Source organism: Eublepharis macularius, chromosome 6 (assembly GCF_028583425.1).
Source record: "Eublepharis macularius isolate TG4126 chromosome 6, MPM_Emac_v1.0, whole genome shotgun sequence".
Classification (NCBI taxonomy): Eukaryota; Metazoa; Chordata; class Lepidosauria; order Squamata; family Eublepharidae; genus Eublepharis; species Eublepharis macularius.
This window is the reverse complement of record NC_072795.1, coordinates 12116663-12132063: the sequence shown is the minus strand read 5'-3', so window position 1 is coordinate 12132063 and position 15401 is coordinate 12116663. Positions and strand designations below refer to the sequence as shown.

At 45.2% G+C, this 15401-nt stretch overlaps 1 protein-coding gene across 1 annotated transcript; it reads left to right on the top strand.

Annotated features, from left to right (window-relative positions):
* The first annotated feature begins 4650 nt into the window (after positions 1 to 4650).
* Positions 4651 to 15171, top strand: POLR2H (RNA polymerase II, I and III subunit H). The gene is made up of 5 exons (XM_054983492.1): positions 4651 to 4802; positions 7132 to 7215; positions 11325 to 11418; positions 12730 to 12813; positions 14303 to 15171. Exons 1-5 carry the CDS (start codon positions 4730 to 4732, stop codon positions 14418 to 14420), a joined length of 453 nt encoding a protein of 150 aa, XP_054839467.1. The 5' UTR covers positions 4651 to 4729; the 3' UTR covers positions 14421 to 15171.
* The last annotated feature ends 230 nt before the right edge of the window (positions 15172 to 15401 follow it).

The window sequence follows — 15401 nt, the reverse complement described above, 5'->3', positions numbered from 1 at the left end:
TTGCATCTTAAAGGTTTGGAATTCTCTTAAATTGTATTTTCTCTTTAATTCATTTGTATGCTGGTCTTAGTACTGCAATAAACATAAACAAACAAAACAAAACACCCCTCATTTTTAAACCCATTCCTTACTAGGATCCCACAGAAAATGCCAATCCAGATTACAACATGGAGTAAAGGTAAAGGTGGGCAAGCACCGAGTCATTACTGACCCATGGGGGGACGTTGCATCACGACATTTTCTTGGCAGACTTTTTGTTACGGGGTGATTTGCCATTGCCTTCCCCAGTCATCTATACTTTACTCCCAGGAAACTGGGTACTCATTTTACCAACCTCAGAAGGATGGAAGGCTGAGTCAACCTTGAGCCGGCTACCTGAACCCGGCTTCTGCCAGAATTGAACTCTGGTCATGACGTGAGCAGAGCTTGGACTGCAGTACTGCAGCTTACCACTCTGCGCCATGGGGCTCCTTAAGACATGGTGAGACTATGCCAAATTATTTTAAGAGGCCCTATAGTGTTACCAACATCCTCCCCAGGGTAATTTAGCAATTGTTTGTATTTAGAGACCTCTCAAAACCTAAGCCCGTAGACTGTGGTTTGCATGCTTAGCTTGTGCATAAATTCAGCTGTGAGCAGTCTCCTGCTGTATTGGGCATCCCAGCTGTCAGTTGGCTGAGGCCCAGGGAAGTTATCTGCAGGCTGCCCCCACTCTGGTACAGGTTTCCTCAGAAGGGCCCAGAGCACCCGACCCCTTCTGTTTACTCTTTCCCAGTAGGTTTGATTTATTATGTGACCGAATGAGGTGTGAGGACCCAGGCAGAATAATAAAGAACTTTATTAAAAGGGTTTGTTAGCAACTGGTGTTCAAAACTTTGTATAGTAAAGGTTGGTGAATAAACAAAACTATAACACCCTAATGCACCTAACTAGACTGTTCTTATCTGTCTTGCCCCTTCTGGATCAGGGATCACTCCCTCTGCAGCAGCCTCTCCTTGGCTCTGCTCCCTAGGAATGAATCCCCTCCCATTGTGGTGAGGCCTTTTATCCCTTCTCCCAGGCACCATCTCCCTACTTTCTTATTGGTGCAATTTCCCCTCAGAATCCCCTCTTACCCAATCACAGGGGCAAAAGGGAACCTGGGAAATGTAGGCTCTGCAGGCACTTTAGTGCAGGCTTCCCCAGAGTCACTAGGCCCTAGGGTTGCCAGGTCCAGGTTGGGAAATTCCTGAAGATTTGGGGGGGGTGGAGCCTGGAGAGGGCGGAGTTTGTGGAGGGGAGGGCCCTCAGAATGGTATAATGCCATACAATCCACCTTCCAAAGCAGCCATTTTCTCCAGGGGAACTGATCTTTGTCACCTGGAGATCAGTTGAAATTCCAAGAGATCTCCAACCACCACCTGGAGGCTGGCAACCCTACTAGGCCCAGGCTCATAACGCCAGTTTAGAGGATTTCCACCCTTGCTCTGAATCTAGCCAGGTATATGCCAATTGTCCTGTGGTATTCTCCAATTTAGTGCAAGGTAAAGCACAGGATAGGATAGCCCAGGTGAGCCAGATCTCATCAGATCTCAGTGATAGGGGAGTTTTTTAATAGTACTCAGCTGCCAATTCATAAGTCTCCTACTACCCCTTACCCACATCTGTTTCAAGACACTAAACACAGAGATTACAGAAGAAAAATGGTTTACAGAATAAGCTCATGACACATCCACCATTTCAGGCAGCAACGTGTAAGGCCCCGTTACATTTGAGAGCCTTATATACTCTAATACTAGTTGTTTACGGAATAAGAGATCAAAAGGTTAGAATAAACCTGTCAGAATGACGCAAACACTCCCTCAGAGAGATGCAAAATGATGCATTTCCCAGAGAACATGACATCTGACAAGCTTGAGTGACAAACGAATTATACAAACATTTGAGAAGCTGGAGCCATATATCTGATATATTCCTTGGGAAGGAATGCATTCAAGGTTAAAGTCTTACTTATCTTTAATTATAATTAACAAGGAAATGTTTATACTTTGCTCAGTGACCCTTCTCACCTACCAGAGACCTATTTGACGAGCAGGATATCTCAGAGGAAGAATTTTGACACTGGAGCAAAGCCTATCTTACGTGTTTACATGTTTTGTGTGCTGTCAGCTTTGAATGTATGCACAGAACAAGATTTTATGAAAAGGGGTCTAAAAATCCTTTAACATTCAGAAGCTAAGCAGGGTCAGCCTTGGTTAGTAATTGGATGGGAGACCTCTAAGGAAGACCAAGGTTGCAGAGGCAGGCAATGGAAAGCCACCTTGCCATTAGTCTGTTGCCAGGAAAACCGCACCGGGGTCACCATAAGTCAGCTATGACTTGATGGCACTCTCCACCACCAAGGAACAGGAAGGGAAGTGGGAAGGGAAAGAGGGCACCCACCAAGCCATGTGATCAGCATCGGTTCTGGACCAAAGATACCAAGTTTACTAAACTTAACCTTGGGACCACCTCTCATTGACAACATCTCAACCTAACCCATCTCACAGGGTTCTTGTGCAAATAATATAGGCTCTCCTCCTTGGAAAAAAGGTAGAATAATAACATTCGATTTATACTAAAGATACTAAAACCTTCTAGTGGCCCCCATGGGACAGATTCTGCCCCTTCAACCATTTCCCCCTTGCCTTTCTGAGGTTTGCCCTGCAGCTGCCAAGCTGTCAGGCTATTACTGAAAACAACAGTTTTCCTTCGAGACACGTTGATTTCCTTCACGTGCCTGAACTGCGAAATCCCTTGTTGCTGACATGTCAGAGAGCTCGGTAGAGATTTCCAAGCAGCCGTGTTGGTCCATTGGGGAAAAACTCTGAAAACAACAGCCCAGCAGTACTATTTAACATGCTGTCTCTAATGCTTACCATTGGTTTCTGGGATTTTTGGTAACCCTACTCCTAAAAAATTGCTTATTAGATGTCTCATCCTATTGACTGCATTGACTTAAAGTGTGCAATCCATCTCAAGGCTCAATGAGAAAAACAGACCACAAATAACATAAATAATAAATAAATAATAAATAAACCTCTAGTAGCATCAACTGAAAACTCACAACATATTAACAAGCTTTCGAATGCAGCAGGACGCTTCTGGTCTCTCTTTCCCTACTGGTTATTGAATCAGTCGTTTAAAGAAAATAATTTCTGATGTATTGTCGAAGGCTTTCACGGCCGGAGAACGATGGTTGTTGGGGGTTTTCCGGGCTGTATTGCCGTGGTCTTGGCATTGTAGTTCCTGACGTTTCGCCAGCAGCTGTGGCTGGCATCTTCAGAGGTGTAGCACCAAAAGACAGAGATCTCTCAGTGTCGACACTGAGAGATCTCTGTCTTTTGGTGCTACACCTCTGAAGATGCCAGCCACAGCTGCTGGCGAAACGTCAGGAACTACAATGCCAAGACCACGGCAATACAGCCCGGAAAACCCCCAACAACCAAAATAATTTCTGTCTGATTTCAAAGCAGTCATGTGCACGTGTGACCCCCTTCCCCCAAGTGTGTTTCCTCCTATGGAGAGTACCAAGTGAGCAGCCACATTTGTAGGTTGCCAGTCTCCAGGTAGGGCCTGGAGGTCTCCAGGAATTAAATTGATCTCCAGGCCACAGAGATCAGTTCCCCTGGAGAAAATGGCTGCTTTGGAAGGTGGAATGGCATTATATCTGGCTGAGTCCCCTCCAAACCTCTATGGTTGCCAAACACCAGGTGGTGGCTGGAGATCTCCTGGAATTGCAACTGATCTCCAGGCAACAGGGATCAGTTCCCTAGAGAAAATTGTTGCCTTGGAAGGTGAACTCCATGGCATTCTACCCCACTGAGGTCCCTTCGCTCCTCAAACTGCACTCTCCCTTGGCTTCACCTCCCAAATCTCCAGGAATTTCCCTACTCTTTGCTTTAAGCATGATCCTGCTGGGTGGTCCTATGTTATTTAATATGTCGGTCTTAGAATTGCTAATGCTCTGTTTCAGCATTTCTGCAATGCTGCGTATTGGATTTCTGCTGGTTTAAAAACTTTGCAGCTTTGCATTTATAAGACCCTATTACATTGCCTCTCGAAATGTCCTTGAAATCGACTGTACTGGCTCACACTGTGCAATCCGCCCTTGAGTCTTACTGAGAAAGGTGCCCTATAAAATGATGTAAATGAAATGAAATCCTGTCCTCAAGTCATACTTGATTTATGGCGACCCCTGGTGGGGTTTTCAAGGTAAGAGACTAACAGAGGTGGTTTGCCATTGCCTGCCTCTACAACCCTGGTCTTCGCTGGAGGTCTTTCTTTTCATCCAATAACCAAGGCCGATCCTGCTTAACTTCCAAGATCTGATGAGATCAGGCTCTCCTATAAATAAAGCACCCTGAGCCGGCAACCTTATTCCTTAGCTTTTAGCCCCAAAGTCTCCAGGAATTTTCTCCTATGGAGCTGGCAACCCCACGTGTTGGTGTGCAGTAGAGCAGCAACATTCCAGTCCAATCAGATTCCCATGAGCGTTCAAGAACTCCTATGGACTGACTCCTATTCTTCCCTCTGCACAGTAAACACCTCTGCCCGATACTAACGTGGCCGCCTTAGCGTCAGCCGTGTGACGTCATCCGCGAGCGCCGGCGCCGGAAGACTAGACTCCAGGGGGCTGCACGTGGAAATCCGTGGCTGCTGGGCGCCTGTTTGCGTTGTCGCCGCGGGTCCGCTTCTTTTGCGCCTCGCCATGGCCGGCATTCTTTTCGAGGATATTTTCGACGTGAAGGACATCGATCCCGAGGGCAAGAAGTTCGATAGGGGTGAGAGAGAGAGGAAGACCCTTCCCTGCGCTTTCCCATCTCATTCCATCTCTTGCTTATTCGTTTATCCCGCCCTTTCTCCCAGGAACTGGAAAGAAAGAACGGTACAGGGTTTCTCCATCTCCGTTGTTTATCAGTCACAACAGCCCTGCAAAGTAGGCTAGAAACTCACAGCCCGTGCAAGTTGCTTCCACCTACTGTTGGATATTGCTTTATTGTTGCGTTGAGGGCGAGGGGAACCAATCCAATTGTGAATTATTTCCATAGTTCAGGTGTGATGGTCTGCAGGAGAACAGCAGGATTGGAGTCCAGTGGCACCTTGGAGGCCAACCAGATTTTCAGCGTTTAAGCTTTCAAAAGCCAAAACTCTGTTCTTCAAAAACAGGTATACCAGTACCTGAATACATGTATCTGAAGAAAAGAGTTTTGACTCGAAAATTCATACCCTGAAAATTTTGTTGGTCTCTTAAGGTGCCGCTGGACTCCAATCCTTGCCATAGTTCAGTATCAGGTGGGTAGCTGTGCTAGTGTTCAGTAACGGAACAAAATTGGAGTCCAAAGACCGACGAAACGTTCTAGGTTGTAAGCATTTGTGAATCCATGCTTGCTTTGTCAGATGAAGTGAGCTTTGATTCACGAAAGTTTGTATCCTAGAAAATTGTATTGGTCTTCTAGCTGCTACTGGACTCAGATTTTGCTCTGTCATAGTGTTGGGGGTGGCTGCATCCTCCCCAAATAAATAAATAAACTATGCCTTTTTGTGGTGAAGTGTAGGACTACTGTAAGTTGCTTACTTCATATTGCTGCCTTCCTTTCTCCTTTCTTCTCTTTTTCTGCTCTACGTGCAACTCTTGCACGTCTTGGTCCAGCTCTCCCCTCCCCCCCCCAGGCAGATCATGTGACTTGATCCATCTGGAACAAGTAGATGGTTGTCCAGAATTTTCCAGGGTCATACATCCAGAGGAGTTAGCCATGTTAGTCTGTAGTAGCAAAATAGTAAAGAGTCCACTAACCCTTAAGACTAATCAACTTTATCGTAGCATAAGCTTTCGAGAACCATAGCTCTCTTTATCAGATGCATTGTCAGATGCATCTAATGAAGAGAATTGTGGTTCTTAAAACCTGACGGTGCATCTGACAAGAGAGCTGTGGTTCTCGAATGCTGACGATGGATCTGCTGAAGAGAGCTGTGGTTCTCGAAAGCTGACGAATCTGCAGAAGAGAGCTGTGGTTCTCGAAAGCTTCTACTACAGTAAAGTTGGTTAGTCTTAAAGGTGCTACTGGACTCTTCAAAATTTTCGAGGGATGCAAGCTGGTAGTTACCAGGCCAAAGAAAGGCATTTTCATGAGAAGAAAGATTCATGCTGTCTTTGTAAAATTGTGTTTATTCACCCTATGATATTGTTTATGGAAATGTCTTTGAAATTCAGTGTACTAATCTCACACTGTGTGATCTGCCTTGAGTCTCAGTGAGAAAGGCAGACTATAAATGACATAAATAAAAAAGACATGCCTGTTCTTAATTTGTAGATAAAGGATAACTGGTTAGAGAAGGGAGCAAATTAGCTCTTTGTTTATATAGGAAAGCAGCATTTAATGCAGTATGTGATAGAGAGGTAGTTGTTGAGTCACTCTTAAGATATTACAAGTGTAGATTTAACATGTTTCTGTTCAGGCTTAAGCAGGTTTATTTTAAAAAATAGACAGTTAGTGCTTGATTTTTTTAAAAAAATGTACTGGTTAGAGTTTTGAGAGAAGATTTGGGAGACCCGAGTTCGAGTCCCTGCTCTGCCATGGAAGCTTGCAGGGTGACCTTGGGCCAATCACACAGTTTCAACTTAACCTACATCACAGGGTTGTTGTGAGGATAAAATAGAAGGGAGGAGAATGAAGTCAAGTGCTTTGTGTCCTCATTGGGGAGAAAAGTGGGCCATGGATAAAATAAAAAATAAAATGACAGCTGTTGTATCTGCTTGTCCTTTGGAGCTACTCCCAACTCTACAACACTGAGCAATTTGAATGAAAAATTTTGATAGGTACCGGATTGTTTTCTAGATCAAAAACCCTGTAATGCTTCCTGAATCTGTCACGAGTATGAACAAATCTATGTCCTGTTTCTTAATTCTTTAGCCCTTGATTTTAGAGAGCAGTCTTAGAGCTTCAGCTCCCCGTCGCCTGACTTCTGTGGCAGGGGTTCAACTTCCAGGCTGTCTTTTCAAAGCTCTGAACTCTCCGGCCGTTTCTCTGAGTCAGAACCGGCGAAGAGTGCCAGCAGTAGATGATTTTTCCTTCCGTGCCGCGCTCTGACACCTGGTTGTTCCTTCCTCAGTTTCCCGACTCCATTGCGAGAGCGAGTCCTTTAAGATGGACCTGATCCTGGATGTGAACGTGCAAATCTATCCCGTCGACCTGGGTAAGTGGGTGTGGCAGGGTGGGGCTGTTGCCACAGGCTGGAAGAGCAGCACCAGTACAGTCTGTACCCAGCCACAATGATCTCCTGACCTGTGTTCAAAGCACATCTTGATGAATCTTTATCCAGCGTCTCCCTGGATGGTGCCAAGGGTTTCCGCCTACTCCTTTCCCATAATGAGCTGCTTGTCCCCTCCTTGTCGGATACAGAGAATGGCTCCTTGCTTTATAGTAAGGAGTCCAGTAGCAACTTTAAAACTAACCAGCTTTATTGTAGCATAAGCTTTCTAGATCCACAACTGTCTTCGTCAGATGCATGCATTCGCGAAAGCTTATGCGGTACGGATCCGAGGGTGTGTTTGGCATACCTTTCCCACGAGGGAGCTTTTGATAACAAAGAGCGGAAATACACGAGACGAATTTCACGTGAAGAGCACTTGATTGGTCCCGCAAGCTTTTCTGGGAATGGTAGTCTTACCGCCTGCCCACCCCCACTCCAAGCAACTGGAGAAAAACCAAAGTGGATTTTCTTGCAAATAACAAAGTAAAGAGTCTAGTAGCACCTTTAAGACTAACCAACTTTATTGTAGCATAAGCTGCGCATCTGATGAAGACAGCTGTGGTTTTCGAAAGCTTATGCTGCAATAAAGTTGGTTAGTCTTAAAGGTGCTACTGGACTCTACTATTTTGCTATTACGGACCAACACAGCTAACTCCTCTGGATCCTTGCTTTATGACAGCATTTTGACAGTTTTCTATAGACCTCAAGAGCCCACTCCTTGTATCAAACGAAGGGAGCTTTAAGTCTCGAAAGCTCTTACCCTACTAATCTAGTTGGTCTCTAAGGTGCTACTGGACCCAAATCTTGATCTTAAGCATCAGCCAGCAGTTAGCAACAAACCTCATAGCAACAGAGCAATGTTATGGCCAGACGTCAAAGAAACCATTCCACTGTTGGGTATAAGTCACCCTAGCTTTTGCAGCATTATACTAATTTGTGCATGTACATCAGCTGTCATGCTCAGAGCATCTCCTGTTAACACCCCATGCCTCCGGTTTCTTCAGTGTCTGCGGTCTTTACGATGTCTTTTTACTTAAATGCTTCATTTATATGCTACTTTTCTCCCTTGTGGGGACCCAAAGAGGCTTACGTCATTCTCCCTGTCCTCGAGTTTGTCCTCCCAACAAGCTTGTGAGGTAGGTTAGGCCAGGAGTATGTGACTGGCCCAGGATCAATGCTAGGGAATCTCCCTGCAGAGCCAAAGGGGAAGCTCTTCCCTCTAAGGTTTGGATCTCACGGTGTGAAAGAAATTCTCAAGGCAAAGGCAATTAGCAAAGTAGAACAGAATTTATTGGGATCTCCACCCCATGCAAACCAGAGAAGCTGGAACGCACCCAGATGCTATTTCAGCTTCAGCTTTTGTACTGTTCAGTACGATACGGCCTTTCACAGTGTCATAAGTCTGAGGTCTCCAAAAGAGATCAGTTCTGACAATGCTACATATCAGCATTAGCCAAACAAAAGAACAGAACATGTGTAAGCATCCGAGATAAAAGATACATTAAGAATGGGCACGTTCAAGAGTGGGCAGTCTTGAACAGGCTATCTGGTACTGTACTAGTTACCGCACACTAAACAGAAAACAAGATTGGTCAGCAGACGTGTGTAGCAAAGGTCAGAGAAAAGGGAATGAGTTTCTACTGGGCTCATCGAAAAAGAGAATGTTCCGCATATTCTAAAAGGGGCCCCCGCTCTGGATTGATGCTATGGACAATTCAGTTGAACGTGTTCACTCTAATCTTCTGCGTAAGATCATGGGGGTTCCTATGTGTCTTCCATATGCTGCCTTATGCTTAGAGCGCGGCCAGAATCTGTTGGCCACCAAGGCATGGCTTCACACTATCAAATATTGGTTGAAACTCCATTTTAATTCTGATCCCCCTAGTTATATGTATCATTTATTATCTGAATTTATCGACTCTAGTTGGTCAGCCTGTATTGAAGCTAAAATAAGTTCTTTGAACTTATCCATAGAATCTTTATCCCTGCTATCTGAGTCTGAGGCCTTCTCAAAAATAAAATCCAGTCTTTTGGGGTTAGAGTTACAAACCCTCTATAGTTCTCCTAATAGAACTTGTTGTCCCCTAAACTTGGGGATTGTCCCTAATGAAAGCTTCCCAGCAGTATACCTTTACCAACTCCTGGCTCCCAATTTACGTAGAGCCTTTTCTCTGGCCAGATTTAATGTTCTTCCTTCAGCCATTTTATCTGGTAGATTTCATGGGATTCCTTATTATAGCAGGTGTTGTCCTTGTTCGATGGGCTGTGTTGAAACTGTCTCCCATGTTCTTCTCCAGTGCTCTTTTTATCTGCCGCCATGCTGGGATCTTCTACATCCTATATTAGCCCAACTTTCAGAGTTTTCTGATGATTTTAAGGTTCAGTTTCTGCTTGACAACCCAGATGGGGAAATAACTGAAATAGTAGCAAAGTTTCTCTACAGTGCCATGGCTATACGCCCTGACAAGTAATATTCAGTACTGCTTTTGCTGCAATGCTGCCCTGTTCCTATCTGTAAATTTAACCTAATTCTATATGGACTCATTTCTGTATTTAAAATCTTATATTTTTATATATGCCAATAAAGGCTTGCTTGAGACATATTCTAAAAGGGATATTTAAAATTCCCCAACAGTCACCTGGCAAGCTTCCATGGCAGAGTCTGGATTCGAACCTGAGTCTCCCAGATCTTTGTCCAGACACTACACGTTGTCTGTTTAGCTTTTTCCTACTTGTGGCATTTTGCATTTCCCCTCCTGATTTTATCACCACTCATGAAGCTGCCTTATACTGAGTCAAACTACTGCTCTGTCCCAATAGTTTCAGGTAGGAAGGTGTGTTGGTCTGCAGTTATCTGAAGAAGAGAGCTTTGACTCCCACAAGCTTATGCCCTGAAAATCTTGTTGATCTCTAAGGTGCCACTGGACTCAAATCTTGCTGGTTCATCCAGGTCAGCAGCTCTTCACAGTTTCAGATCTGGGCTGTCACCTAATCTCTGAGCCATGCCGGGGATCAAACCTGTGACCCTCTGCATACAAAGCAGATGCTCTACCCCTGTGCCACAAGCCCTGCTTCTGTCTTTTTCTAAAAAACCCTGGACCGTAGAGGAGGAACGTGAATGGTTGTGTTTGTTTGTGTTGCTGGATTGTGTAGAAAGCGACTCAAGATCTAAGTAAAGTGGCGTTGGTGGCTCTGACTGGGCAGAAAGGTAGAATAGAAGTGTGGTAAATCAGTAAATAAGGAAGGCAAAATCAGTCGGTTTGCAATGTGTTGTAATCTTTGTAATCTTTCCCTGTAACTTAACAGCCTACAAGCCGAATGTCGAAATGTTTTATAAATAATTTATAACTGCATAGGTAAATATGGCTAAGTCACATGTGCACTTTTTAAATATTGCCCGACAGTAAGATCTTTAATTTCTGTTGTTCTGAAATATTCTGTAGCCAGTCATTCCAGGGAGTAATATCGGTTACGAAATAAAGCATGACGGGGCAATTAAAAAGAATATGGGCAATTGAATCAATTTGATATTTACAATGAGTACAAAAACGTTTCTCAGGAGGGATTCTACTAAAATGGCCCTTCGTCTCAGCGGAAGGTAACGAAAGAGCGACAATAACTTTGGAACTGTTAAATTTAAAAAGTATTTAGACGGCTGAAACATTTTCTGATAAGATAAGCAGAAGTAAATAGAGCGTTTCCAATCTGCTTAGAGTTTTAGCATAGCTCAGTCTTTTTAAATTAATCGATTTCGTACAGTTAACAGACTTTTTGCAGTGAGACCTTGAAATTTAGGCTCAGGTTTAGTGTAGTGACCTTTGAGTCAATTGGGCTGAGCCAAATTTTCAAGCAGTTGTTACTAATCGTAATAAGGATGGTAGAGGATTAGGTTCACGAAGTGATAATATAAACTTGATAGCAATATGTAAGCAGCTAGTTTTCTATCTCTGCCCACTTCCTTTTGTCTTGCTTGGGCCATCGATAGCGGCAGGGAAGCCAGCCGGTCCGAGACGAGACTCGCCTTTGACTCCTTGTTCTCTTCTCCATCGCAGGTGACAAATTCCGCCTCGTAATTGCCAGCACCTTGTACGAAGACGGGACCTTGGATGACGGGGAATACAACCCCACAGATGACCGACCCTCCAGGTAAAACGAGAAGAATTCTACAAGAGGGGACGAAGTGGCGCTGAAGTTCAGCCACCCATCAAGAGTTGCGGTCTGACCCCTGCCACATCTGGAATGTGGGTTGAACTTTCAAAGCTAGCGAAGGGGAGAGCCAGCTGTGGAGGACTGCCGAGATCCGTGCTTTGTTTGTGGTAGTCTTCCTTTCAGGCATCTGTGAGCCCGATCATAACTCAGCTCCTACTTACTATGCCTTTCTACGTTTCTTACCTGTAGTGCAAAGATAATGACTTCAGCATCTGCAAAACTGAATCCTTAACAATTTGCTTCTGTAATACAATCAATCAATCAGTCACCTTTATTGGCATTAGAAATAATAATAGTCTACAATCAGAGATAGGGACAATCAGAGACCGGGATAGGCAGAAGCATAAGCATAAACAAGCAATTAGTAACAATTAATAATAACATTAATAAACATTCAGCAATCAGATGAGGCTATATGCTTGGATTTAACTTTATAAACTTCTGCTAGAAATTTTGCAACACTTAAAGTAACACAAGGGTTACGATCTTCTAGAAGGTAAACTAAAATTCCTCCTTTAATAGAATTATTATACTGAAGATACTCAGCTTCTGTAATACAAGGCATTACTTTGGAATTCCTCAAATCACAGATCTCAGAAAATCTCTGTAGGATCTCTCCACTTCTGTAGTTCTTCCTGGACCACAGAGCGTGCCCTAGAAGGGTCGTGCTCGTTTGTCTTGGCATGTACTCCCCTCATTTGTCTAGGAAGCACCTTGAGACGTCTAAGAGAGGCGAGGAGAATCTTTTGATCTGCAAAAAGTAAGCTTATTGAGAAAGAGGAGCTCACGGGATGAGAAAATTACTTCCATATTCTGAATTTGGAATATTTACAATTTAGAGGAGGCAGATTAAGCACATTTGGTTTCCTACATCATTTAAATGTGTATTTCACTTATGATACAATACCAAAGGCATTTTCCAGAAACAAAAAAGTATAACAAGTGCCTAGGGTAGTGACAGTGTAAATACACAATTCTAAAGAGAATGTGGAGTAGAGAGTGCACTCAAGTCAGTGTTGACTTACGGCGACCCCTGGCAAGAGACAAACAGAGGTGGTTTGCCATTGCCTGCCTCTACAGCCCTGGACTTCCTTGGAGGTCTCCCATCCAATTACTAACCAAGGCTGACCCTACTTAGCTTCTGAGATTTGATGAGATCAGGCTCACCTGGGCTACCCAGGTCAGGACTCCAAAGAGAATACTTAACAAAAAATAATCCCTCTCTTGTAATGTCCTTCTTGCTTACAGGGCCGACCAGTTTGAGTATGTAATGTACGGGAAGGTATACAGGATTGAAGGGGACGAGACGTCCACGGAGGCAGCCACACGCCTGTAAGTATCCCGCATATATATCTTGCACAGATGTAGTACTCCTGTTTACTGAAGATCCAAGGAACTGGATTTAACGTGCAAAGCACGTGTGTCCTACCACTGAGTTGTGGACACTATATCTGAACGTACCACACCAGCATGCCCTATGCCAAGCCAAACAGATGGTTCATCTAGGGATAGTCTACACCAGTTGGCAAGATCCAGTAGCACCTTAAAGACCAACAAGATTTCCAGAGTATGAGCTTTCAAGAGTCAAATCTCTCGAAAGCTCATATCCTGGAAATCTAGTTGGTCTTTAAGGTGCTACTGGACCCAAATCTTGCTCTTCTAGTGCAGGCCAACTTGGCTACCCACCTGAAACTATCTTCATGGAAGGCACCAGTTGGCAGTGAGGCCAAGTGATCTTTCCTTTTAATTTTTAATACCCGGGATTGTACTTGGGAACCTCCACGCACAAGACACACTCTCTATTACAGACCTGTCATTATTCTGGAAAATAAAAGTGAAGTATGAAAAACCCAAAGAACTCTTAACAAAGCTAGTTCTCACTCATGGGAACGAATAGTCGTAAAAATGTCGTTGGTCTTCAAGGTGCCGCTGGTCTTGAATTCTGTTCCAAAGCACAATTGAGTCTATTCTTGGAATTGGTTGTTGCCCATCTTCTGCATCAATTTGATGAGCATTAATGAGCCGGTGTGGCGTCACGATTAGAGGGTTGGATGATGATCTGGGTTCAAATCTACCCACTCTGCCATGAAGCTCGATAGGAAATGTTTGGGCCAGCAGTGCTTTTTGGCTAGTGTCCCTTGCATTGTTGGAGGACGAGCAGAATAAAAACGTAGACCAGACAGGCAAATTCTGAGTTTTATTAGATGTTGAAAATTGTACGGAGGGGGTGGAAGATCAGTGGGATGTCTGTGCTGGCAGTAAAGCTTCTGGGGTTGATAGGGAGCAAAGCTGGAAGGTCTTGTGGCAAGCTCAGTGGCTAGAAAGCAGGAGGGCAGAGTGAGAGGTGAGCGGGAAGTGGTCGGCATCCTGGCCGCCTTGGAAATAGGAGAGCATTGGAGGTTTTTCTTCATTGCTGGCTCCTTTCATAGAAACACAAAGAGCTGGAATGGACCTTAAGGGTTATCTAGTCCAGCCCCTGGACAACACAGGAAAATCACAGCTATCCCCCCTCACCTCCCTCAGTGACCCCTTCCTTAGCTCAGTGAAGTGGAATTGTTCTTATGAGCAACAGCCAGCAAACTGAAGGCTTCCTGGTGCAGAAGAAGCTGAGCGACACGTTCTGAAGGTTGTGGGTTCAATTCTTGGCCTGTTCACTTGGAAGGGTCTCAAGGGACAGGCTTTGGGAAAAGCTCCTGCCCTGGGTGTTGGAGAGCCGCTGCTGGTAACTTCTTGGCTTGAGGCAGTTCCGTACACCGGGGGGTCACCTCCGTCTCTTTGGCTCTGTTCCCCCCTCTCACCTCTGCACTCCTTTCCCCTCCAGCTCTGCCTACGTGTCCTACGGCGGCCTGCTCATGCGACTCCAGGGAGACGCCAACAACCTGCACGGCTTCGAGGTGGATTCCCGGGTTTATCTCCTGATGAAGAAACTAGCCTTCTAAGCAGCCCGAGGCGGGGGCTGCACTGGGCTTGGACTCCTTGAGGGCAGGACGGATTTGCTGCCAGGATGAGCAGGGGGCAGGGAGGAAATGCAAAGCCTCCCACCCCGGTTGGGGTTCTCTCTCTGTCCTCTTTGCCGGTGAAAACCATGAACGGGTGAGGTGCTTCATCTGCGAAGGAGGGTATCATGGGGAGGGTGGCTCCTCCCACTTGGTCCTTGGGTGGGGCTATGCAAATGAGCGCTGCTCCCTTCCAGTGGGCGGAGCCTTCTCCAGCCCACCCCATTCTCTGTCCTCCCCGTTACAGACCTCTTCCTCATTTTATTGCCTTTCTAAAGCAAGATTTGGAATGTTTCTTAGTGGGAAGGGGTCTTGCCAGCCTGCTGGGTCTGGTCTCAGTTCTGTGTCTGATTTAGGACTCCCCTGTTCTGTGGGGCTTGTCCCCCCGCTCCCCCAGCAGCCCGTATCCAGCCATCCAGAGACTTCATGGGGCAGGATTTTTCCACTTCTGTCTCCTGCTTCAGCCCACTGAAATTTGTGGGGTTTAGGTTCAGTGGCCCCTTGGGAGCCGCACAGGGGCAAAGTGGGGCTCCGTGGGGTGGGGGCAGGGAGGAATTGGTGGAAATTCCATTCTGGCAAAGAGCCACTGGTCACCACTGATCTTTCAAGCGAGGGGCAGCTTCTGGATCGTGTGCTGGCTGCAGGAGGGGTAGTTCATCAAGTCATTTAATCTTAGTTTTATTGCTGTCATTAAACAAAGGGTTTTTTGTATTTTGTGCTTCCTCACATATTTGTTTCTCAAGACTGTTGTCATCTTGCATCCACTTTTTAAAGAAACAAATAGCAATTGGTACAAGGAGGCTTCAGATTTGATTGATGCAGCAACACTGGGGGGAGGTGTTAACTAGAGGCAGGCACAAACTGGGAAAATGGCGGTTCGTGGTTCATTGCATTTCATGAACCACGAACTGGCATGAAATAGCC